The sequence below is a fragment of the Corvus cornix genome, chromosome 1 (genome assembly GCF_000738735.6).
Source record: "Corvus cornix cornix isolate S_Up_H32 chromosome 1, ASM73873v5, whole genome shotgun sequence".
NCBI lineage: Eukaryota > Metazoa > Chordata > Aves > Passeriformes > Corvidae > Corvus > Corvus cornix.
Window position 1 is genome coordinate 33,534,799 of NC_046332.1, and position 26,326 is coordinate 33,561,124.

Consider the following 26,326-nt stretch of genomic DNA (forward strand, 5'->3'; position numbering starts at 1 on the left):
TACAAGCACCCCAACAAACCAAAATATGGTTGCAGTCAGCAATGTCTGAGTGCTGAAGTTATACCTAAAGCACATGAAGCTGCAATATATTGGAGCTGCAGTCCAGAAGAAGTACCAACACTATGCCCCACTGCCAAGAAAAGTCCTTAGAATCCATGGATAAAACAGAAAATTGCTTCTTAATTTCTTTGTGGTGTCACAGCTGAAGCAGTGTGTTGTTACTCTGGAGTGTTTTATGTGCTGGGAGGTTTTATTAGGCCATGTCTAGAAATGCATGCATGGAAAGAAGTGTTTCCCAGATAGCTCTGAGAAAGCTATCTATCTACACAGGTATAAATAGCAGTCAAATAGTTGCTTCAGCTGATATAAATAGCTACCTGCTCAAGAGTGAGGATTTTGGCAGTCACTGGTTTTATTTTCCAGTGTGAAGGAAATTATCCATTACAAGGTACACAAAATAGTATGTAGACAAATAATGGATATGGTGCCTGAGGTGCTGAAAACTCCAAGTGCTATAACAGAAACAAATTTTTACAGGCCTCAGTGAAGCCAGGATTTTCTCTCACTGATTCAGTAATCTTCTCTAAGATTTCTTCTCATTGTGATGTTCCTCATGAAGTAATGTATTTCCAATTTAAATGTTTTGAAATTATTCCAACCATGATGCATCTTGATGCTTCCTTGCCTCTTAGACAGATTTTTTTGATAAATGTCCTCTGTGTAGGCATACCGTATATCCTGCAAAGGAAAAGGCAGCCTGCCACTTGCCCTAAGAGGAGCATTCCTTTTGCTGAGTATGCTTGTGCAGCCCTGAGGTTCTTTGATCAGCATGTGGTCAGCATTTTGTCGAGTTCTTCTGCTTGCTTCTTTCAAGAGCAATAAAGTGTAGACCAGTAGCTTCTCCTTGTTAAAAAAACTTTTCCTCTCAAAGCATTTGCTTTGCTGAAGGTAAAATCATTATAGGCACTGTTCCAAATTCCTGCCCTCGTCTTAATGCAGCCTAAGTAAATATTTTCACCACACAGTTTTGTCTTCTGCTTCAAAAAGCAGTAAACGGACTTTTCTGTAACAGAATAGGCATTTTATTTACTGTAGGTAGAAAAACACTGTTTTTAGTCTTGGAATGTTACATCAGTGCCAGGTCTGAAAGCGTTCAGGGTAAGTAATTGTAGATGAGAGTTTGAAATCGGCATCTGGGGAAAAGAACCCTTCTTGGAACAGAAATTCAGACCACTCAGTAGTGGTCTGAAAGGACTGTCAACAAGTATTTTTGTCCCTGTAGCTTTACTTTTGCCATTTATAATTCTAGTTCAAGAGGGTGTGGTGGAAAATGCAAGAAACTGCAGGTTGTAGCAGCCTGTAATCAGCACGTTTGCTGCTACAGTAAAATGTCTCTTCTGGTTTCTGAGTATTATAAGTTCTGGGAAGCTGGAAGCTTAGATATGAAATGGATTTTTCTGCTTAATTGTGGCACATGGAGCTTGCTTTTTATATCTTATATATTAAAACACTACTTGAATTATATCTCCAGCCAAGGAGATGCAGTATTTTAGTTTGGATTCTGTAACCTTGCTCAGCTGGAAGATTCCAAGAGCTGGGATCAACTGTCATCATACAAACATCAGACCCCGACAACGTGTTATTTGTATGTGTATATAACAGAAATCTTTTAACGTGATGTTTTTTCCTCTCCAGAAGAAATTCTGAGGTTTGAAGGGTGTTCTAATAATCTGTGCCATGTTCTTGGAATGTGGACAGATTGGTAACGTGACAAGATCCTCTTTGAGCCACTTCCTAGTGGAATTTTACAAATCACCTGATAGAGTCCCTTCCCTGTTAACAGCTCCTAGTATTGCTAATCTAATAAAACTGCACTGATTAGGCTGGCCCATGCAGCCTCCTTAAGGCAGTCTGCTTTAATTCTTGGCTTGATGAGGGCTGTAATAGGTGTTTCCCCGTCTTGTGGCTCCTTTTGGGTTCATCTGGGCCAGCATGATTAGTATTAGGTACAGCACTGCTTTGGGAACAGCATGTCTGCTTCCTCCTTCACCTCTGCTGAGGTTTGTCTCAAAGGAAAGAGGGTATTGATGTTCTCATTGGCAAAAGGGTGATGAAGAAATCTCAGATGACAAGAGGTTGTGATGCACAGAAAGCAAAAGACATTGTATGCTTTTTTTTCCTAGTGCAAGAAGATGCCTTTCTTTGCTTCCTTACCCTGGGAGCTGCGGCGGGTCACTGAATGGCAGTGTTGCTGGGGATGGGGCAAAGGCATAAAACAAGAGTCAAGTGACAGCTTGTCAAGACTAGAAGCTGTTTTTCAGCATATTACTAACTTAATTATTTTGCTTTCGTTGTCATCATTCCTGTCCAGGAATCTCTGATACGCCCTGCTCCAGCAACAGACAAATGAGTGGGCTACATACATAACTGAATGTCCTGGCAGTAGCTTCAACATAACCCCTAGCTGCTTCTACAGATGCATAGTTCAGAATTAACTTGACTTTGAGCCCTTCCTGAAGACAGTAATGTGAGCAGAAATATATCTGTCTGTGAAGTTGTGGAGTGTGGTTGGGTGACTCTTCTGTGGTTTGAGTAGCTGGCCCGCGGCACCAGCGTGTCTAAGGCAGAAAACTGTTGTGGTCAGCTTCGTGACAGGGTTCCCTGCTGTGGCTATCAGCCCTTCCCAGCAGAACCTCCTGGCAGTGAGCTGTGCTTGGGATTGTTTGCTCCTTGTGTAAACTGAAGGAGGTTAATGATAGGGGAAATTCTGATGTGGGGTTGTTTGTGTGGTGGGTGGGGACTGCTGTGTGCCAAACCCCTTTGATACATTCATTGGTCTGGCACTGAAAAAAGAGAGAAAACTTCAGGGGTCTGATTCTGCTTGGACTGTGTGGCTGTTGAAAGCCTATTGTAAATGTTATTTTGACTCTGGCTAGTTCTAACAGTTATCCTCTCCAGTTACTTTTCAGGCAGTTTTCCTTATGTTGTTGATTGTCAGAAGGAAGGCTCTTTTGTGAGATAGCATATATTTAAGATATTGAGGTGAGTTTAATATGGGCATCAGGAAAACCAGACTTATCCCTGTAATGTGAAAATAGCTGACACCAGAATACATTCTTAAAATATTAATAGAATAATTTTTTGTTAGATGAAACTCTTTTGAAGGTGTGCTTAACAGAGGCAAGGAAGTTCTTGGTGCACCTCTTACAGCAAAAAAGGATAAGTTCTTGTCTTCTGGATGAATTCCCCCTTATGGACACTGCTTAGCACCACATGTGATTTTCCAAATACAGTGACTATTCAGGAAGTAGAGCAATTTTACTCTCTAGCAGAATATTCATGTCATTATATATCCTTTTTAACAAAGGCAACTGACATAAGAACGAAGGTGGGGAGGATGGTCCCGGCCCACCTTGTAAAATGCCAGTAAGAAAAACAGGACTGTTTTCATCTTGATCTGGTGAGATAGCTGGGCATAAGGAAGAGACTTTGCTTACTGGTCTTGGTAAGAGATATAGCACCGGACTACACTGAGCAATGAGCTGATACCTTTTCTTCCCGGTATTGATTGCTAATTTGTCTACTAGTAGCAGATAAATTGTTTGAGTGGATGATGATTGTTTGGGATTGCTAGTGAAGCAGGGTAGATGGGGCTTATTTGGTATGGTAAAGGAATGTACTGGAGGGAAAAAGTGGATACTAATAACGATTTTTAACCTGTGTTACTCCCTCTGTAAGTATGGTTTTCCCTATGGTACAAAAACTTTCTTGGTAGGACTTACCACATGTTTGTACCTGGCACTGTGCTGTATTATTAAGTACCAAACTGAAGCCTTTGTCTTCAGATTAGATTAGTCTTGATTTGTAGTTCACCTGAAATCCTATACTGCAATCGTTTCACACAGCAGGAAAGATGCCCTTGCTGGCAGTGTGAAGAAAGCTATGATACAGGCTCTTCTGCTCACTTATATTTGCTTGTATATGTCATTTGGTGGGGCTGGTTTTATGCTTTATATGCCTGCTTGTAAAGCCTGTGAAGTGCTGGGGACACTGTTTGAGCAGAACCTGCCAGTTACATACTTTCTAACAACCTCTCCACCCCTTGTTCAGATTGTCCTGTGCTGCTGTCCAGGCAGACTTTAATACCAAAGGTGTATTGTCACAGGACAGCTGTTCCCTCATTGTGAGGGTTTGGCTGGTTGGTTTGGTTTGGTTTTGTTTTTCCCTGGCAGGTTTTCTTGGGTTGCCTCTGAAGAGGGAGGGGAGGTCATTGGGGAGACTCTATGCAAATCCTTTAAAAACAAGCAGACAAACTAAACAGTGGAAGGCAGTTCTGGAAATGAAACAAGTGGAAGCTAAAAGAAACTGCTAATACTGGCAGACCTTGAAGATTCCTGCCTCCTGTAGCAAGACTCAAGAGTTTTGACACAGATTTCGTGAATGGAATAAAGTTAAGCTTCCATATACTAAGAAATGCTTCAACAAATTCACATATTCTTTGTGTCTGCCTAGAGAGTATCTAATTACATGATCTATATAATTCATTGCTTGTAAAATGAAGCTTACTTCAAACTTGACAGTGCAACTACTAATAGGAGAGTAAGTCTGAGTGCTCAGTGCAGGTGACACAGTAGAAAGGCACACAGACATGAAGGTTTATCTGTAGCGCAGAATATACATATGGTTTAAATGAAGCAGGGGCAACGTGCCAGTCTGATGGCCCAAATGTGGCCATCTGCTGGAGAGAAATGTTGTACAGCAGGGTTAAAGTGGTCAGTGTGTTTCACAGCCACTTGTTCTGCACAGAATTTTGGGATCAGAGTTGTGGTTACAGATTCTGATTGAGACCATATTTCAGTGGGCAACAGAACTTCATATTTTCTCTTCTTCCTCTCCAAAATCAATTGACTTCTCACACCTATGAGCATGTAACTCATTCATTCATTCTAATGCTCCAGGCTTGGATGTGTCTGTCTTAGCTCTGACTTGAGAGAGAATCTCAAGTCTTTGTCCTGTTGTCATCAAGACTTGTGCTGACTACAGACTGGTCAGTTCTTCAAGGACCAAAAGCAAGATGACACCTAAGATTTATTCATCAGAGTATTGTTAGTAGACCTAACACACACAGACTTGTGAATAAGCATAAAATGGAAGAACATGCATTACTACAAAGAGAATGAGACTTCCTTTCTTATCTATCCAGCTACTTCTAACTATCAGAAATCATGCTGTCTAAAGAGGCCCCAAGGGCAAGAATTAGAGGTGTTGCTTGTGAGGAATTGTGATGACAAGGATGGGGAAAGGTTGCATAATCCCATTGGTCTGCTTTGTTCTTTTTAGTATAGCCCTCCAACAGTTTGAAATTATATTGCTCTATTGTTTAAACCAATTAAATAGTAACTGATGGTTTTTTGGTTTTTACCTTTTCATAAAGTCATGTGCAGCTACCATGCAAAAGGTAGCTTACTTACAATTTGGGACTGCCCACTACAAATATTTTGGGTGTAGTTCTCTAACAAATGTCAGAACAGACTTTTTTCCTTATCTAGATATTTGCAGACTAAAGAGGCATGCTCATACAAGGTGGAATGTTCAAACAATTACTGCTTTGCCTCATAAACTTTTTGTAGTTGTTGCCTACTCTCAAAGAAGAAAAAATAACCTAATCAACAAGTCTGGCTCTTATAATGCCTGGTCTAATATCATTTTCCTCCTGCTCTTGCATGAGTGATGCTACAAAAGGTTTGTCTTCTCTGTGTTCAGTGACCCAGAACTTAAATCCTTTCTCTTTTTGTTGGTTTGGGATTTGTTGTTATGTTTGCAGCAAATAGAATTGAGATTAAATTAATCAGAATTCTCTCTCCTTTCAACTTCTCCACTTATTTCATTTGCAAAAGAGAAGTTTTGGAAGTTAATTTGTAGATAATGTGTGGTAGTATCAGGATTTTTAAAGCCTTTATTTTGCTGTTGGACACTAGGGTGCTTTTTCCATGTGTACAGATTGGGGTGTGTGAGACGATAATGCATCTGTCTTTGAGGCAAACGCAGGCCTTGATCTAAATCCTCCTTCATTCATCACAAGGAGTCTCAGAATATGCTGGCACCATGCAGATTCTTCTGTCTGAAAAGCTCAGTTTAACCTGTCAATTGGGGTATAAGGTAATCAAATAAGATATTACGATGTCAGTAGTCACATAGTTAAATTCTGTGGTGACCTGTAATGCAGACTATGAATAAGGCAGGAGCAGGGGAGGGAATTGAGACACTGGGGAGGTATTGATGAACAATTTCAGATACAGGTATACATTGCTAGATACTCTTGTTTCAAAAACAGGGATGAGTTGTTGCCTCTTTGCTCTAACATGCAATGACCTATTACAGTAGCCTATGAACCATAAGATAAACCATTCTGGGTTTGATGACAAGGTTGACAGGGACTAATTATATCAGAGCAGTTTTCCTGCCTTACCATGATACCATGTGATTTGGCCCATTATCAGATGTTCCAGAGGTGGAGAGGACCAACCCAATTAATCCATGCATAGATTTTCTCTTTGACTGCAGAGTGGTGGACAGTTGCTTTGTATTCCTGTTCAGTGTAATCTGCATGTACTTACTGCCTTAGGGGAGATGATTAATTTTCCATCTTGCCATAAAGCAGGTTTCACCTTGGCATAGTGGAAACATCATATTAAATAATGGGAACTCAGTCTTATTCAGTCCAAAATCCCCTTTTAAATTTCCTTTTAACTATGTACTTTTACTTTCTTGAGTTTAACGTTCCTATAGGAGAAATAGGCACTGACTTCATTATAACTTTAGGCTGTTGAAAAACTGCAGCACAAGCTAACTGGCTTTTTAACAGAGCACAGAGGGACACCAGAATACATACTTGCATCATATATAAAGCCCTTGCTGCATTTTCTCCTAATTGTGAACTTGGCAACTGAGCCTGCAATCTGATTCTTAATCTGGATGACTACTAAGTTCTTTGATCACCCAGAGAAAAATGTAATGACTACTTGGTCAACCTCTTTGTTAGCTGGGGAGCTGGCATAGAATCAGTTGTTGGCTTCTGGTCCTGTTGTGGTTTGCTGGGAGGCAGACGTAGATGTGGAAAACCATGGCTGCAGTCTGATTCTCCACAGTTCCTTTCAAGGTAAACCACAGTCTAACTCTAATTCCTAGCAGTGGAACAGGACCACATAGTGCAAGCAGTTTGATGTTACTGCTAAGACCTCCTCCTAGCAAAGCTTGAGAATTCAAGTAACATTGTAAAAATTCCCATTTGTTGCAAAAACAGCCGCTAGAGTTACAAGACTATGATGTGTTGGTGAACACAGGAGGCTTAAAAACTTTTTTTGTTGTCAAGACCTAGAACTAATTGTCTTTCTGATAATGGAAATCTGTTTCTTTATTTGTGGCTGAGGAATGCCTGGAAACAGCTTTAATACTTACGTTGTTCTTAGTTCCTCAAAAAAAAAACAAACAAAAAAAACAACCAAAAAACCCCCAAAATGGGACTGAGAGGTTAAATACCTCTCTTGAAAAGGAGAGTAAGTCAAGTTTCGAGGTGAGAAGGCAAAAGTCTGTTCTAAGTTAGCTGCTGTCAGCATCTGTCAGTTCTCACCATACAAATCCTATCAGGCAGGCAGGTCATTTGTAAAGGAAGTACTGTTTAAATTGAAAGCATATTTATACCTTTGTTAGCAAGCACAAGTAATTATTTTCCAACGTCTAGAAGGCCTGTTGAGCTGGTGGAGTTAAGGTACGCTAACTCTCATAGGCAGCAAGCAGGGGTGGGAGAAAGGAGCTTGACTTGAACTTCCAGACAAAATTAGAGCTGCATTGTTCAGGTGACATTTATGGAGTCCAGAGCTATGACAAATCCACGCCTCTGTCTCTGTCGCGTTATGTTAACTGGTCGCAGATCTGAGAGTCCTGCAGGCTGCAACAGCTGAGAGGCCTGGAATCCTGTCCCCTTCCACGGCCCAGCTGAGCTTCCTCTGTTCCGAGCTGACTCTTAAAGGTTTCCGACCACACCCAGTTTCAGTGGCTGAACACAAAGGGGAGAGGGGTGAGCAGTGTCTGGGGTAAACGGATTGAATCAAACAGGGTGAGGACATTGAATACTTGTCCTGTGACTCAGTACCCTCCCGCTAGAGAACCTCCCTTGGCATATGTTGTCATACTGTCCCGGAGCACTCGCTGCCCTGCAGGCTGTACAAACAGCTGAAAAGCCAGTCCCTAGCCCTAAGGAGCATCACTTCTGAGAAGACAAATAACCCGTGTGAAAGAAGGTGAAAGGGAGAAGCAGTCACCTGTGTAAAAAATTTGTGTGTTCTACATTTCCAGTCTTCCTGCTGGCTGCATTTATAAACTGAGTAATACATTTGCTGGAGGACAAAGGGAAGCTACTGCTGTGTTCCTGCTTCAACTTAGAACGCCTGCTTATGAAAGGTGCATATTTTGGCCCTTAGAGAAGCACAGAGGGAGGGAGAAATTTTAAATGACCCAGTAATGCTATGGACTGTTGAATCCTGGTATTAAAAATGCCAATGGTGACCTCAACATCTGGCTGCCTAAACTGTATGTAGTAGATTTGAGGCACACTTAGAAGGGACTGATTTTTGACAGTACTTTCAAAATGAATTTTTAAGTATTCAAATTCTAATATAGCTGATGCATTCAAAGAAGGCTTTTCATATCTGGCCATAAAAAGATGAAGGAGAAGTTGATTGACAGATGAGAATGGTCTATCTTAGTGTGAGGGTTGGGACTAGCTCAGTGTCCTTTCTCTGACATGAATGACTGTCTCTACTTGACTAAACTGTTCCCTAAACTCATGAGAAATGTCATGCTCTGGTGAGCTTCCTTGGGGTTGGGCTGGATGATCCTTAAGGGTCCCTCCCAACCCAACCCAACCCATCCATGATTGTCCAGCAGGCCTGTGAAAGGCAGCACCATTCCATGGCAATGTGGACTACGCTTAGGGTTCAAGTCTTGGTAAACGGATCTGATTTGATTTCTCCCTTGGGCTCTGTTGTTAGCTTGTTTTGCTGAAAGAAAGGACATAAATGGAGAAGGAAGATGAAGCATGACTTGACTATTTTTTGTTTAAGTGCTCTCTAAATCTGTGTGGTAGCTTCCCTGATCTACAGGTTAGTCTCCAGGCCATGTATAAGCATATGCCTAATACGTTACATGCCTAATAAGGAAAGAAAACAATCTCTCAAATTGCCCACAGCAACTGCTTATTCTGTTAAAGCATGCTTCATAAAAGCAGGGAAACCCTGAAGCCTGAAAACAAATTATTAAAAATTTGTGTCCCGGTTTTTAAAATGGCTGCAGTTCACATGATGGATACATGTAGATTAATAAAATAAATGGCACAAACTTATTTTGTTGTTTCTTCCATATGATGATGTCTTTCTTTGTAACTTGTTGAATTTGCACAAGGATTTTTGTGTAACTCATGGAAAAAATGGCACCATGCTTCCAGTGTACATTTGGAGTGTATGTTTTTAAAACCAGTGCCAAAAAAAACCCCTGAAGAGACATCTTCTGAGCCCCAAAATAGCCATGCTCTCAATTTTGGTAGAGACTTCTTATGCTGTTCTACTAGACTATCTCAAATTTAATCTTGGAAGACTGGCCTTTGAAGGCAGGAAGTCAAGATCTGTGGTTACTGGAGGCTTCTCCAGTGCTTGAGTGTTTATCATACCAAAGGGTTTTTTTAAAAGAATTACCCTCAGAGCGTAGATTGAAGCAATAAGGTTGAGGCTCATCCCTTTCTAGCTCATTGTCATCCTACATAATTAAATAAGGAGTGTAACAGGTGAGGAGATGGAAATAACATGTGGAGAGAGTGTTAAAAAAACCCCAACAAACAAAACACAGCCCTGCTCCCCAAAACAAAAAACAAGCAACCAAAAAAATCTGACTCTTTTTTCTGTTCACATAGGTAAGTATGTGAAGTATGTTCGTATCTCATTTATTCATTTTTTCTTTTCCTCAGACGTTTACCAGAAAAAATCAAAGATGATGTTCAGCTAAAGAATATGAGCGGGCAGTGGTTTTATGAGGCCAAGTCGAAGAGGCACAGAGATAAGATACATGGAGCAGATATTATCAGAGCTTCCATGCGCAGGAAGCCTGCCACGATTGGTAAGCATTTGGTTTGTACTTTATTTTGGAAAGGCTGGCTCTTACTTTGCCAACCTCAGACAATGCTGTCTGTGAAATACAAGAATACTGGTATCTCTACAAGTGGAAAGTGATGCAAAAAAGAGACTTCCCATGTAATTTACAGTGTAGGCTTTCCTCTCCCCCAATGCTTTATATGAAAGAGTGGTGACTGCTAACAGAAGGGACAGGCTTGTGTTTATGTGTGGGATTAAAAGCTGTCTGCACTCCTAGACTCATTCTCACTTCCATTTCTGAGGCCCTGTGAGTTATTTAGGAACACACAAAGAATCCGAGATTGAGGAAATTGCTCTTTAACGTGAATTTCCAAGATTTTGGTGTTTGGCTTGAGACCGTTGAGACTTAATGGCAGGCATCACAAGGTAGAAATAGTGGTTATAGCTAACTGAAATATATGTGCTGAAAGCTCTGGCAGCTGTAACTGGTATCCTGTGTCCATGTGAACTTTAAGTGCACCCAGAATCCCCATGTCATGGTGGGTGCCCTGGTCACCATTAACTTTATCCCTCAGAGGGAGGAAGTGAGCAGTCAATCTGTGTTCGCAAAAACACATTATACAATATCCAGGATTTTATGTAGCCCAATTATAAATCTCTCAGCATCTGACATTTTAGCCTAAGGAGTCCTGGTCTATTTTGTCATTCTTTGTATAGAAAGTGATTTTTTTTTTGCTTTTGTGAAACTGACCTACATCCCTTTTTAACCTCCTCTAGTTCTACTGACTCTTTTTGATTTAGAGGGGCAAGACTTATATTATTCTTGCCAGACTGTACTGATGTTTGTACTATTTAGTTTAAGTTCTGTCAAGCGATTTTGCTACATGCTAGTGAAGCCAGTAAGGTACTTCCCTCCATACTGTGGCTGGACTACAGTTTGTTGCTTTCTAGGGGTTTTGTAACTACAAGTTAGCCTTGTTTTCCTCTGTCTAACCCTGTAACATTGCACCTTCTCAATTTCAATGTTTTCAGAGCTGAATTTGAATAATGTCAGTTTGAGGCTACTGCTTTGAGTTTTTAAGATGACAAGAAAAGGCCTGAAACAAAAGAAAGCAGGACAAAAAATTAATAGGTGGTTAGTGTAGTGTGTTTGTCATCTGGGATGGTTTTGTGCTTGAAGGTAATGAAAATCAGTTGTAGAATTCTAGCTAAATTTCACAGTAACGTGGAGATTAAAGGAAAGTACTTAAAGCCATATTTTCTTAAAGGAAGCTTAATTAATCCAAATCTCATTACTTAATGTTCCAGTCTGGCCAAATTTGGAAATATATCCTCTGAGAGAGGGCAGGCTACAACCATCCCTCCCCCACCAGGTTCAGGAAAAAATAAATTTTCCTCAAAGGAAAGTGAAAGAGATAAAAACTATTTATTTAACAAACACACAGGAAAAGGATAATGCTAAATAACAAAACCTCTCACTCTACTGAGAGAAACCTGGGAAAACCTCTGAGTCCTTCTGTAGATCTCTCTCTCTCCCCCTCCTTGGAGCTGGGATGGGGTGGTGGGCCCACCTCCAGGGCCAAGGCCTTTGTGGAAATTCCTCCCAATGTATTCTGATGTTGAAACAGTCCAGCAGAGGAAAAAAAAAGAAAAATCAAAGTCCCAGGAAAACAAAAGTTCAACTCTCCATCTCTCTCCGGAGAAAGAGAAAGGAGCTGAAAAACTGGCCAAAAGCAAACAGGGTGCTTTCCCCACTCTCACTCTGCTGCCGCAGCTGGAAAAAAAGTCTCTGTCTCTGTGTGACTTTGAACGAGCTGCAAACTGCTTTGCAGAAGTTCTGCTCAGGTTTTCTTCCCCCCTCTCAGGCTCAGTTTAAAGGCACAGAAAGGCACAAAATTAATTTCTGGGCATGGGGCAGCAATAGGGGATACACATCACAAAGTCACCCCAAGACACTTAAACAAAGGGACATGTTGATACATTCAAAACTATGTGCAAGTGCTAGGTTTCAAAGACTCATGAGATTGCAGTTATAGATTACAAAAGTGTGATTATAGATTACAAAAGTATAGATACATTCTTGCAGTTATAGATAACAAAAGTGTGAATAAAAATCTTGCTTATTTTTGCACACTAATTAATTTTTCACTTCTAAACAGTTGGTGAAACATAAAGAATGGTAGAGGAAACAATTCAATGTTTTTACTCTGAAAGGGGTTATCAGAATAGGATTCTGTCCCACCCTAAAAAGAAATGCAAGTGTATTTGCATTTGCTGAGTGAGGTGGGGCTTTTTGTTTGTTTGGGTTTTTTATATTACCTTTTTAACATCTTGTGGTATTTCTGTCCGTAAAGGATTAGCCACCTGCTTAAGTGAGTTATGACCAACTTCCACTTTACTGCTTTGGAAGGGAATAATTGACTGAATTTCAACATATTTTCAGTTTCCTATGGTTTAATCATTTTTGCTTCCTCAGGACACTAAGGATGAGCTTTCAATATTTGTCTAACTGCAAGAAATACAGGATCAGTCTTTACCAGGGTTCTTGTAGAAAACTCCTCTCAGTTTAGGATCACTTTAAGGTCTAAACCAGATATATCTGGAGTAGTAGAATGAAGTATTCAGAACAGTATTTCACCTTTCTATGAGCATTAAAAATGTGTTCTTCAGAAGGCACCAGATCTGCTTCTGAAAACAATTCAGGTATAGTAGACTTCAGAAATAGCTGCAGGACTAAGTGCAAATACTTGTACGTCTTTCTTAAGAAATCCTGTATGAACATGTGGGAAACAATAATATTCTTGTTTCATGTTTTAGCTGAACTGGGACAGAACAAAATGAGTAAAGCAAAGATCAGCTGGGTGAACAATGTTAATAAAGAAGTCTTTGTGCCACCAGATCTACATGGCATTGTGGAACATCAAGAAGAAGAACAACAGAAAACTAGTTTGAGGTAAGCTGTCTATCATGCTTACAATGTATATGTATATATGGAATAGTGAAACTTGTGAGCTGTAAATTCCGCCCAAAATATTGTACTTATCTCTTATTTCAAAGGTCACCAAATGTTCCCTCAGAATTGTCCGAGTAATCTGTGCATTGTTCTGCATTTGAATATAGAACAACTAACAATCTTCACCTTGCCTTTCTCAGAAATTGACAATCGAGTATAGAATGGTCCCACACATCTTCTCACGTCACGATTTATTTTGGTTCCTTGAAGTGAGACCTGGATTTTCTAGTTAGAAAATGGCTGGCCATGATCAGTCCTCTGCAGTCAGTATTAGGGGGACCACAACCTCTGCATCTCTTCATTCAGTCGTTTACTGAAACCATTTTATTGATTCAGCCTGAATTTTAAACTTGGATCACAGCAGTATTGAGGTTAGAAAAACCTGTAAAATCATCAGGTCCAACCATTAACCCAGCCCTGCCAAGGCCACCACTAAACCATGTCCCCAGGTGTCACATCCTCGTGTCTTGAGCACTTCATATCACAGGAAGAATTGGAGACTAAGAAATTGCTGTTTAGAATTTCCCAGACTATTGGGTACATGGTTTAAGACCTCTGAGTCTTTAGAAGAAGACTAAGCCTATTTCAGGTGGAAAGACCTAGAATCTTTAGATACCTGCAGAAAATTAATCAGATTATACCAAGAGAAGTAAATGTCTTTCTGAAATGGAGAAGCTTTCTTTCAGAGTAAGATAAGACAGTCAGCTTGGGTATGTCTGAATTACTACAGTTGTCAGGAAGGCTGGATGATTAGTAGTTTCTGAACTAAAAAGGATTTTGTATTAAATAATTTCATCTCAAGTCTGTAAACATCCCAAACAGCTTTATTTTCTTTGAAATATCCTGAGTTGATTTCTGAAACAGACATGTCTTCTCTTTAAAATACCTACATGTAATTCATGGGCTGCGTTAAAAACATTCAAAGAGCCTACATTTGAGAAGGAAAGTGCTGAAAGACCTGGAGACAGAGCAGGTGAAAGTAAAATATCTTTAAGTGGCCAGATTCCTCACACTACTGAGGAAACAAGAACCAGGGCGTAACCCATAGCCATTGTTTGTGCTTTTAGTGAACAGAGTGAGGTAAGGGCCGGAGTTACTACTTAGGGTGACTGTTTTACTTCTGGTTGTGCCATTGATCAGCTCTGTAACCTTTCACTTTCTTGTCTGTCTTCTAAGTCCTTCTCTGTACATAATCTGTTTTTTCTTTGCAGTAAGGCCTGTCCTAGTACGCATTTATACAATACCTAGTAGCAATTGAACCTTTCACTTTCGTGCTCTGCAAACTGGGCACACAAATTCACAGTGAATGGCAGCAAAGGTTGGTGTGAGTCTTAACAGCTTTGGCTTGTGTTACTCTTCTTTCTTATATTTTATCAGTGAGCTCAGAGGTGTTTGTTTTCACCACATCTGAAATTGTGCTGAAAAAGGTCAAATAAACTGCTTTGTTATAGACTTCCCAAAAATGAAGTTGTACAAAAAGGATGACAAAGGCTGCTTATCAAAAGGCAGAGCTCTGTTTCCCCTCCCAACCCAAGTTAACTGGTGTGCTGACAGAGTCAGTTGTTACTAAATGTAGGGTTTTTTACAGGTGACTTTTACCTTCAGGGGATTGCTATGAAGTTATTTCTTTAAGAGCACCAGAAGACATGTTGCTGTTTAATGTATCTTTTAGGATATTTTACATATCATCTTGCACATCAGCAAAAGATGATACTTTTAATGAAGTACAGCCTTATAATGCTATTCTTGAAATTACGACTCTCTGCAAACTGTCTGTGGTTCATAAGGTGTACTAGATTTCATAATGTGCCAGGGCAGCCTCTTAAAAAATGCATAACATAGCAAAGTTTAAGAATATGTAGACAATTTTTTTTTTAAATGAGACCAACTTGATAGAGGTCTTCTTCAGCTTGAAGTGATTTGATGACTAATTTCAGGTTACAGCTATGCAAAGTTTGATAATTCTTTTCCAGGACCCTGTCCTGCCTTTTGCTCCAGATTGTACCAGAAATTAATCAGCCTCCATGCCTTGTTCATGTGTACTTGTACTTTCTTCAATAGCTCAGGATCTTCTGTCTAGAGCAAGCTCACACAGTCCAGTGGTTTATGAGGCATTTGGAAATGGACCTTAAGAAATGATCTGTCACATGTGGGGTGGACACTTACTCACACTGACTTTGCATAAATACTTGATTAGATGCCTCAGATCATTTGCTTCTAAATGTCAAAACCTATAGTAAACAAATGTGGCAGGACTGTGAAATTCATTATGATTTTAGTGTGGGCTTTGTTCACTGTAACTGAGGTTACTCTACACAATATTGCAAGTGAGAAATTGCAGGAGGCATCATATACTTTTAAAATACTTTTCCTTTCTGTTCTCTTGATACTGGAATTTGAAAGAGACTGGGCTGGCATAACTGTGGGCCTGTTTCTAATGGCAGAAGGAAACACAATTGTGAGAAAGCAGTAATCCCAGCAGCTGGGGTGGGAAGGGAAAGTCTACAAACACTTGATTTGGCTGCTAAGATAGTGGAGCAACAGGGACTTAATGGGCTATTCCTCTTAAAATGCAATAGTCTTAACACAGCTAAGAGGATGAAACAGAGCACCATTCTGGAATTTGGGATTGCATTAAAGGCAGTTCATTGCTTACAGTGTCCAAAAGCTACCTCTGGTTCAAGCCCTTGGACTTTTAAAGCATTTTAAAGTGGTGCTTTAAGAATAAATTTGTGGGAGTTATGGGGTTTTTGTTTGTTTTGTTTTTTTTTTTTTCCCAGTTGTTTTTCATTTTCCTTTTTTTCTCTAAGACTCAGCCTCAGGCTAGCACTGACTTGCAGGCTTTGCATAAACTACACAGCTGCTAACCTGAGGATTGGGTCCAGAAGTTATGTGATAACAAATTACTTGGAGTACTTTGGTTCTGGATCCTGTTCTTAAAGCAAAACAATTCTTACTGAGTGTAAAGAAAGTTCACTTCTGGTAGATCTATTTGTAAACTGATAAGGATAAAATCCAACCCTGGGGCCAGTTCAACTACTGTTGAATCAGGATGCTGCTATATTAGGTGGAGCAACAGTATTCTTAAAATTAGTGTAGTGACCTTTATCCCTGCACCCTAAATATCTAAATTCCACAATGAAGCTATGAATTATTTCTTCCTGAGTATTAAATCATTGGGATAATTTTCTTGCATACCAGAGCCTTTACAGGCCAGGTGTGTGAAGTGTCTTTGAAGGTGTAACCTTGAACAGAATGAGTTTTCAAAGGTGAGTCACACTGTCAATATTACTTCAGTTCAGTGATGCCATCTGTCTATATGCTGAATCTCAAAAAAGGGAGGTTATCTTTCAAATTAAGATTTGTAGTTAGTTTTCTTCCCTAATCTAGAAAGTATTCTTGATCAACATTGAACAGGTGGCAAGTGTGGGTCCTGGAGTTCTGGAAGTGGAACAATTGCACAAAAGCCCTGATTTTTAAAATCCATGTATTGGCAACACCTGCAAATCTGTAACCCCTTTCTCCAGCTTACCTTCTGCCTTTGCCTTGTTGCCTCAGTCTGTATGGGACTTGGGCCTTCATTGTGGTTCTTTGCACATCATTTTGCAGAGTTAAAGTGTAGAATTTTTAAAATATTTTTTAATCTATTGATTTAGCTTTGTTCAGTTTTCTTATCTGTATGGATTGTGGGTAAACTCATTTTCAGACTCTTTGTTGTAAAACTTTGTTATAGGATCCTGGTGTTGCTTTATTTCTGTTTTGTTTATTTAGAGCAGGGTTTTCAGTATGTGATGCCAAGTTAATTATCTTTAATTATTCTATGGTAAATCCAAAGGAGCATTACATTGAAGATTGTGAGATTATGTTTCAATGAACACACACACAAAAACTTACCTCTCCACCTCTAAAAACTGTATTGAAGAATGCCTTACCAGTTTCTCACATCCTAGGGTGCATAACAGTATTTTCCTTGTTTAAAATGAGTGAGGGGTTGGAGTATCCAGGACCTAGACCTTAAAAAAAAAAAAAAATCATAATTGTCCTGTTCAGTAGTAGATGGTGCAGACAAGACAGAAAATGCAGGAGCATACAGGTGCTCTCAACAACAAATACACAAGAGCTTTAAAAAAGCAAGAACACAAACTCCGTTTTCTGTAGTTTCTTTGTATGCATATGTATTTTCATCCTTTAAAAAAATATATTAGAACAAAGATTAAAAACCATAATGTGAAAGGATATTTTTGAAAGGAAACTAGAAGTTGCAACATGTAGCTCTTTGAGAACCAGAGTTTTTCTTCTTACTTGGGATCAGCAAAGAATAGAAAGAACAAGAGTAATCAGTTAGTAATCTGGTGTGTGCATATAAGAGGCTGTCACAGTTACAGTCTTACAAAAATGTAAGAACAGTTAATTTTTCACCCCTGAGATAGATTCCATTACAAGATCATCTCATACCTTAACTCTCTATCACTGTGCATGGTGGTACATTTCTTAAAGGCAGTGTTCAATCAAAAGAGCAAGGAAGAGACATAGAAGTTTATAATTCAGATTGCAACTGGTATTTTTTTGCTAGCCTTATGTTCACACTGCTCACTTTGGTCATTTTATCTTCTCCATAATAATGTTTTTCCCTTTGCAAAATGTAAGTGATGTCACTGCTCATATGCACTTAACAGTCCAGGGCAAATAGCCTTTCAAGGTTAGATATCAGAGTGTTTTGTTTTGGTTTTTTTTTCCCCCTAAGCTTTGAGCTTAACTGTACTGCACCCTGGAAGGATGGAAAAGTTGTTCTTCCCTCAGGAGGGCAGACTGTTACCAGTTACCAGACTGGAGAGATCTTTGTCAATGCAAGGAGGTGAATCTGGAACTTGATGAGAGCTGGATGTTGTTTCTGTCCTGAGATACCTTGTGGCTCTTCTACTTCCCACCTTAAAGTCTTTTCACACATAACAAAGATCATTGAGCAAAGAAATATTCAGTTTTGGAATCTCTTTGTACATCTATATTGGAAAAACCATAGAAGTTGTTTTCCTTCCTAGCCTGAGATATATATCCTATCTGAAGAATATAAATTTTTTCTGCTTCATACTGTTCCCTCCACCCCAAAATCATAAACGTGTATGTTGGTTAATGTCAGTGTTTTCCATATAAGATTAGGATACTGAATATGGTTGTTATGTGAAGACTATATTGAAATTAATGTCTAACTTCCATCTTCAAAAACCAAATACTTTTTCATATCTGAGATGTTTAGGTAAACTCAAATTGCAAAAAATCTGATCGAGAAAAAAACCTTGCATCATTCTGCAAGTAGATGAAATATTTCTCAAGATAATACAGGAGCTGTCTCCTCTAGCTGTTTTAATTACTCCATATCTGGGCTATACTTATTATCACAAGTAATAACTAACTTCACTTATGCCATCAATCCAAAAAATTTATACATCTCAATTGAAAGAATAGCTTATAAGTTGTACCTCTGAGGGGATGAGTCATCATCTGTGACATGTCACATCTTTACTATAGTGGTGATGGGGTTCCTCTGTTTCTTCTGACTTTGATGCTTTGAAAAACTCTATCTTTTAATCAGATTTTGACCCTTTACTCCACTTTGATTTCAGTCCTATAAGTACAAATGTACGACAAGAATGGGGATGGCAACACTGATATTGTTTAGAGAGTAGCTATATTTACTATATTTATAGTAACATATATGTAGTAAATATAAAATATATGTTTATGTTTATTTTTATAAAGCTTGCTCAAACATACAAAATGCATCAAAAATATGGTTTCTGTCATGCCAAGTAGAAGTTGTATTGAATTCTTTAACAAGTAAATAAATTTTTGCAAGGAAACAAAGCAGCAAGAGTATACCCTTTACTATAGGAATGAGAAGCTTTTCTTCTAAATCTGGTGAGAACAGGCTAAATAGAAAAACTCAGGCGCCAAGTGTTTACATTTGAGTATGTATAAATGAATCTTTGTTTTGCTTTTTCAAAAAGGCATAATGTCCTGTTTGCTGAAGTTGTTATATAATTTTCCTTTATATGAATTTTCCTTTTCTTAGTTCTAAAGAAGTAACCCCTGTGTTAAACAAACCAGAGGAAAGACCTGTGAAGGCAGCAGTCTCATCAGTAAAGGTATGACTAATACTGAATATGGTGGAAGTTATTTGCTTCAGTGGTAATCTTAAGTAAAGTTTTGAGGAGGAAAGATAATAATTTGTAAAAAAAAAAAAGAGTGCTTTTTTTCATTTGGAGGGAGAGAATGAAAACCACTAAAGGTTCAGCACTAAAGTGCTGCTACACCTATAATTGGTGGCTGTTTTTTCTTGACATTATTTCCAATCTGCTCAACGACTGAAAATGATTGGCCTGCGCTGTTCTAATATCACAGAATTAGAGATAAAATTATTTAACTTGCAAGAACTTGGGATTTTCAAGTGTCTTTAAGTGGTGGCTTACCTCTGCTGTTGGTGAGTTCAAAAGAAAAAGATGAGGTTATGAGTGGCATTTCTGATAGTTTCCTGTTCATATTGTTTAGGTTTTTTGTTATGTATCCAATTTAAGAGATATGCCTTTATATTCTTTGCTGATAGATTAGTGGGGAAGAGGAAATCACTCCCCTTGTGTCTATTTTGTGAAGACTGTACTGATATAAGAATTTGACTGCAACAGTAATGTTTGTTCCTTTTTTAGCAAAGGAGAAATCCATTTAATTCCATTTCATCAGATGATGACTTGTACAGTGGGGAATCAGAAAACAGACCGGCCATTGTACCTCAGCTATCAAAGAAGGGTAAATGTACTTTTCTAGCAGATGATTGTGAATTTCCTGTAGGTTTATATGAAATTATTTTTATTTTCATTGCTTCTTTCTGAAAGAGATCAAAACCTTATTTTTCTTAACCACTGGGAGTTGTCAATTAGTTTATTTCAAACCTCATCTAAAACAAGTGAATATACTCAGGAAGTGGCTGTAGACATGAGTAAATGGATTTTGCTTCCTTTCTTTTACTCATAGTTCTAGGCAGCACTAAGCACTCTATCATGAGAGGGCTGTTCGTCCTGAATTGCTGATAACAGGACAGTGAAATTTCCTTGAATTTGGCATAGCTGTCTTTATGACCTTCCAAGCATTGCTGCTAATTAGCTCGACAGAAGCAGCCTAGCTCTCTTTGGTCTGTACTTTTCTCCTTTATTTCCTTAGTCCTATTTATTATCCTTCCTTTCCAGCAGTATTTTCTGCAAGCAAGTTGACGAGTGATTATATAACACAGTATAGGCATTTGAAGTTCTAATTTACAGTCATATGTGGATATTACTCTCCTGTCTCTGTTGTGAAGCTTGCTAACAGGAAGAGGAAATATTTGCTTAGTAGGAATAAAAACCCCTTCATCTCCCTGCCAAGAGATTATTTCTGCATTTGCTTTGTTCCATATAACTGTAGAAATAGCCAGTTTCCGTTTCTGTAGATTGCTGTTTATGTTCTGAACCTGAAGAGGTGTATGAGTATTCAAAAGCTGCCCTTCCCTGCAAACTTCCTCCCTTGCAGGAATAATGCTGATAAAAGATTTCGTGTGCTCTCTCTTTGGTATCGTCAAATTGTTAATGTTTGTAAAATAAGAAATAACTGCAATCTTTTAATTTGCTAAAAAATTCTATTACATAAAAATGAAATCAACACCTATGTAAAATTTCTCTCTGTGTTTTTGCTCCTGTTGTTTTAAATAAACCAGTATAATCCCTGCATTCTAGATCTGCACTGTCATAACTCTCTGTTTATACTGGCAAACATCACATAAACTCAGGAGCTGTTCTATGTCTTACAGAAAATTGGTCACTCTCAGAAGACAGCCCACCTAAATCAAACTTACAAAATGATGAAACAGAGAAACCTAAGAAGCTTTCTGTAGAACTTACTGATGAATCACAGAAGGAACTAGTTAAGCGTCCTATCCCAAAAGCTAGGAAACTAATTCACAAAGCAGCAGATTCTGTGTCACAAAGAGAAGACCTTGTTCCCAAACCAACCAAGCACACCGAGAGGATTAATGGCATTGGTACCCCACCCAGGGGCATTCTGAAGCGCAGCTCAAGCTCAAGTTCCACTGACTCAGAAGTTCGTGTCAGTCAGATGTTAGATGTTCAGAAAAAGAATGGTCTTTCTACTGCAACTATTTTTGAAGGAGAAGGTGAGAAGAGCTCTCTTATGGAAGAGGCAGAAGACTCCACACAAAATTCACTGGAAAAACTGAAACAAGTGAGGTTCTCCTCTAGCCCAGGTAAAGGAAAACCTCTGCAAAGCCCACAGCTACACCATGGAAAAGAAAGAGGAGAGCATGATTTGTTAAAACCTGACAAAGAAAAGAACAGTAGCAATTATGCTGCTCAATCAGGCTCCCTTGAGGATAAGCAAATTTCTGCTGCAAAGCCTTTGGGAACCTATTCATCAACTTCACAAATGAAAACAAAAGATGGTTTACAAGAAGACACAACTGCATCCAGCCCTTGTGACACTAATAGATCAGTCTTCCTGATTAGTGAAAGCTTCCAGACAAAGACAGTTACTCCCAAGGAACTTGAAACTCCACAGAAGACCTCCAGCAATACCCTGTCAAATAGCAATAACGAGCGGAGTGTTGATGAGACACGTGAAAGTAAAGCCAACCAGATCCTGAGCCATGAATCAAAGTCACACAAAAACTTTACTGGTAAGAGACTAATAGGAGTGAAGAATGGAATGAGATAGGATAGAGCACATATTCATTAATGTGGATCACTTGTATCTAACAATTAACAACTGGAAACAGAGGTAGTAGGAATGTGCTACATACTGCATCAATTTTTTTTATACTTTTATGATCTTCTATTGGTAATCTTATCAGAGCCACTATAGGTACATCTTTTGTGGATAGTATTTTAGTGTAGTGCAGCTGTCCTTGGGAGTAATTCAGTTGTGATTTAGGGCTTTTCTTATGGGACTAAACACAAATATGCTGGATTATCATCCTCTGTGTGTGTGTCATGCCCAGCCTCCCTTCAATGTAGGCATTTCCTTTAAGAATGGGTTTAGCTCATCTTCTCAGCTTGTACCCTCAAAAGCAATGATTCCAACAGGATGTCTCAGAGCAGGAATTTTCTTCACTCTATTGCCCATAGTATGGCTCTTTCCAAAATCACGAGGCCAGAGAACTCTTTTCTCCACTAACAGTTAAAAAAAAAATTCTGAGAATTTTCTAGATAGACCAAATATTTTTAGTCATGTGTCTGATTCATAACTGATAAGTTTGTTTGCATTGTAGATGGACATCAACTGCCTCCTAAAACAGAAGCACGTGAGGTGTCCAATACCAATTCTACAAGTCTTCAACAAGGTAAGCCTGATCTTGTTGAGGAGAGAGATGCTAAAACCACTTTCAAGCCTGGCAAACATGCTGATGACCTCATGAAATTGGATGATGAATCTGTATCAAAAGTTTTAGACTGGTTTAAAAGAAGTTCTAGTACTGAAGATGGGGAAGATGTATCAGTGAGATCCCAAGGCAGGGAACCCAGAGAGGAAGTGGACTTGTCAACCAGAACAGCAGTTCTTCCTACAGAACACAGTGGGCCTGGCATGCATGGAAAAACAGAAGATACAGAAGAGACACCATTTGGAAAGATTAAGCAACAGAACAGTATTTCATCTACATCATTTACTTCAGAAAACATACAGCTGATAAAGGAGAGGGCGAAGCCTAAGACAGGGGAAGCAAATGAGAAGCAAAATGATAAATTGCTAACTGAATCTGATTGTACAAGATTTGGAAAAAAAGAACATGGTCAAGAAATCAAACAACAAAATAAAAAATCAAATCTCTTGGAACATCAAGAGCACAACTTACCAGCTCAGAAATGTGAATCAGAGAAGGCAATACAAGAAAAAAGAAGAATAAGGGAGATCAGAGCATTCTGGGAAAGGGATACAACTATCCCCAGTCATGGAGAGAAAGAAGTTAGCATCAATGCTGATGCATCAGGTGGCCATGCATTGACAGGTCTCAGAGAAAGTGACAAAATAAAACAATCTGCAGTGTATCGACTTAAGGCATTGCATGATCAGAGCAAGAATACATCAAGAAGTCCTGAACCAAGTCGTGCAAGCCAGGCTTCAAGAAACAAAAATTACCACTCTTTTGAGTTTGGACCAGGCCATGCATTTGGAAAGCCAGAAGGAACACTTCCATCTGATGAAGTTTGTAAATCTACAGAACTCCCAAAAGCCAGTAACTTGCATCCCAGAGCTGGTGTCACTTCAGCTTCCTCAAAAAGCAAAGACAAAGATGAGAAGGAAACTCTTAAAGGAAAAGTTGCTGCTTCTTCCCAACAGAAGCCCAACTTCCAGGTTTTGTCTTTAAAAGAAAAAATGAATGAGAAGACCATGAATCAAATTTCAGATCCTTCACACTTCCAGAGTCTGAGAAACTTCTGGGATACTGGCGCTAAATTCCAGAGTAGCATTGACAAGGAAAATGATTCTTTGCCACATAATACTAGATCAGTAACCTATGAAAGAAAATCAGAAGAAGATAAAAAAGACAGAGATAATATGAGAAATCAAGAGTTAATTCAACAACAAACCCAAACATCTGAGAGAAAAAAACCACAGAAACTAGATTCTGTGGTATGCAAAAAGTCTCTTGGATCTCCTATCCTAAAAGGTCTGAATGTGACACACACAAAAAATACAGACTCTCTCCAGCCAGACAGACACCCAGTTATCTCAAAATCCCAGGAAAAGATGGATCTTCCAGAGCAAGAAGTTAGAGAATGTACAGAAAAAAGCATTGTTTCATCAAACGATCATCACAAATCCTTGCAGCTCCAGTCATCTAGTGATAAGGATACTTTAAAGGAGACAGTAGCAGGTGATAAACTCTATTTACCTATAGAAAAAATGGAGAACAAGACTACTCCTTTGGAAAAAGAGGAAGTTGCAGAGACTGTGGATAAAGTTGTTCTACCTAAAGGTGAGCTTAATGTATTTAAATCATGTCTAAAGAAGTTAGAAAAGGAAGCCTCTGAGATGTCATGTAGCTTAAACCTAAAAGAAAGCATTTTAAAAGGGACACATATTCAGTCAAATCAGTGCAAGGTCTTTGAGAGAACAGGGGAAGACAGTCATGATATTTCTCCTGTTGATCAAGGAGAAGAAATAGGCAAAAGTACAGGACAAGCGAATATGTCATCAACAGATAAGCATGAGAACAAAACAAGCCTCAGAAAATTTAGGGAATTTGAACCTTTGTATCTACAATACCAGGCAGCAGACAAGGATGATACTCTTGAGGGCTCTCAGAGGCCTCAAGCTGGTTTGCAGAACCTTCTCAAAGAAACCCTTGTATCTCATCCTTCTGAATATAGAAGGGTGGGAATAAAAACACATGATGACCCAAATAGTATATCACAGACTAACTGCAGTGTAGAATCAGCACGCCAAGAAGCTACTGGTCAGCCTGAAGAGGTCCATGAGACCATAGAGAAGTCTGTAGCTGGATCCAAGGTCGATGGCTTGAGTTCTGCTCTAAAGAAGCTGCTGAAGGAAACCTCTGAAACACCACCTCCTAAACCCAAATGTGCTGACAGGACAGCATGGGGGACTTCTGAGGTGCAAGTTAAAAGGACAATGTATGAACATGGTGGAGAGGAGACACAGGAAATCAGTGAGACCATAGAAAGCTCTGTTGCCCCATCCAAGGCCAGTGGCTTGAGTTCTGCTTTAAAGAGGCTGCTGAAGGAGGCCTCTGAAGCACCACCTCCTAAACCCAAACATGCTGACAACACAGTACAGGGGACTGCTGAGATGCAAGATAAAAGCACAGCTTACGAATGTGATAGGGAGCTGCAGCAGGAAATCCATGAGATAATAGAAAAGTCTGTTGCCCCATCTTCAGACAGCAGCTTGAGTTCTGCTTTAGAGAAGCTGCTGAAGGAGGCCTCTGAAACCCCTCCTCCTAAACCCAAACGTGCTGACAGCGCAGTACAGAGAACTCTGGAGGTGGAAGCTAAAAGAACGACCTATGAGCATGAGAGAGAGGTGCCTCACGAAATCAGTGAGAACATACAAAAGTCTGTTGCCCCATCCAAAGCCAGTGGCTTGAGTTCTGCTCTAGAGAGGCTGCTGAAGGAGGCTTCTGAAACACCTCCTCCTAAACCCAAATGTGCTGACAGCACAGTACAGGGGACTGCTGAGGTGAAAACCAAGAGCACGGCCTATGAGCATGATGGAGAGCTGCTGCAGGGACTTAGTGAGACCACAGAAAGATCTGCACTGTCCGACATTGAATATACCAGGTCTGATGTAAATTTGCAGAGTCTACCAAAAGAGTTTTCTGAAACACCAGCTTCTGTGCTGGAAAATATGGATAAGAAAATGCATAGTAAAATACAGACTAGTCTAAGTATATGTGTTCCACATCAACGAGACAGAGACCATCCTCAAGAAATACAAGAAACAATAGAAAAAACTTCTGTTTCAAATATTGCAAAATTTGGTGAATTCAGTTGCTCTTTAGAAAAACTTGTTCAAGAAGCATCTGCAGCTTCATGTCTAATATCCAAAGATTTATATAAGCAAGAAAAATTTGGGGATCATACATTTCCCGCAGAAAAAGAGACTCTACTCATGACAAGGTCACAGCCATACAATGCCCTAAGTAGCTATGATACACAAATGAAGACAGTTCTCAAAGGGGGAGCTTCAGAACAAAATGTCCAAGCCTCAGTTAATGATCTTGCAGTAAGTGAAATTGAAGCTTCTGGTCTTAAAAGAGATGGAGCTATTAACAAAATAGGAGAGAGAAACTTGGTTCCAGTTGATCTTCCCTTCGAAGGCAAGGCCAGTATGGTTGCAATCAAACCATTTGAGATTAATGAAAAAGGAAGGAATGAAAGGACATTCTTGGAGGCCTCTGAACAGAATTCAGAATTTCAAGCACCATTGAATTTCAGAAGAATGAGCACACCACTTAAAGATGAGAGCAACTGCCCCCAGCCAGAAGCAGCTCAATTCTGCCTAATTCCTCAGCATGAGGATAACAATGAAGAGGAAGGCGACAACTTAAATTTGGGATCCAAGTTTTCAGATGAAAACTATGATTCCCACTCTGGAACTGGAAGATCAACTT

The 26,326-nt window shown here is 39.3% G+C and overlaps 1 protein-coding gene across 7 annotated transcripts in view; it reads left to right on the forward strand.

The window, feature by feature from the left end:
* Nucleotides 1–26,326, forward strand: part of SYTL2 (synaptotagmin like 2) — a 57,150-nt gene that overhangs the window by 14,886 nt on the left and 15,938 nt on the right. For 5 of the 7 annotated variants that reach the window (XR_005603344.1, XM_039562402.1, XM_039562428.1 and 2 more), the window contains exons 4-9: nucleotides 10,019–10,167; nucleotides 12,960–13,095; nucleotides 19,226–19,298; nucleotides 19,857–19,956; nucleotides 20,990–21,871; nucleotides 22,463–26,326. Coding sequence is in view for 6 of the 7 variants with exons in the window: in XM_039562402.1 (XP_039418336.1) it covers nucleotides 10,019–10,167; nucleotides 12,960–13,095; nucleotides 19,226–19,298; nucleotides 19,857–19,956; nucleotides 20,990–21,871; nucleotides 22,463–26,326 (5,204 nt within the window). In the remaining variant the exon portion in view is untranslated. The remainder of the gene's footprint in view (nucleotides 1–10,018; nucleotides 10,168–12,959; nucleotides 13,096–19,225; nucleotides 19,299–19,856; nucleotides 19,957–20,989; nucleotides 21,872–22,462) is intronic. The other 2 variants (XM_039562437.1, XM_039562444.1) reach the window with 2 other exon arrangements.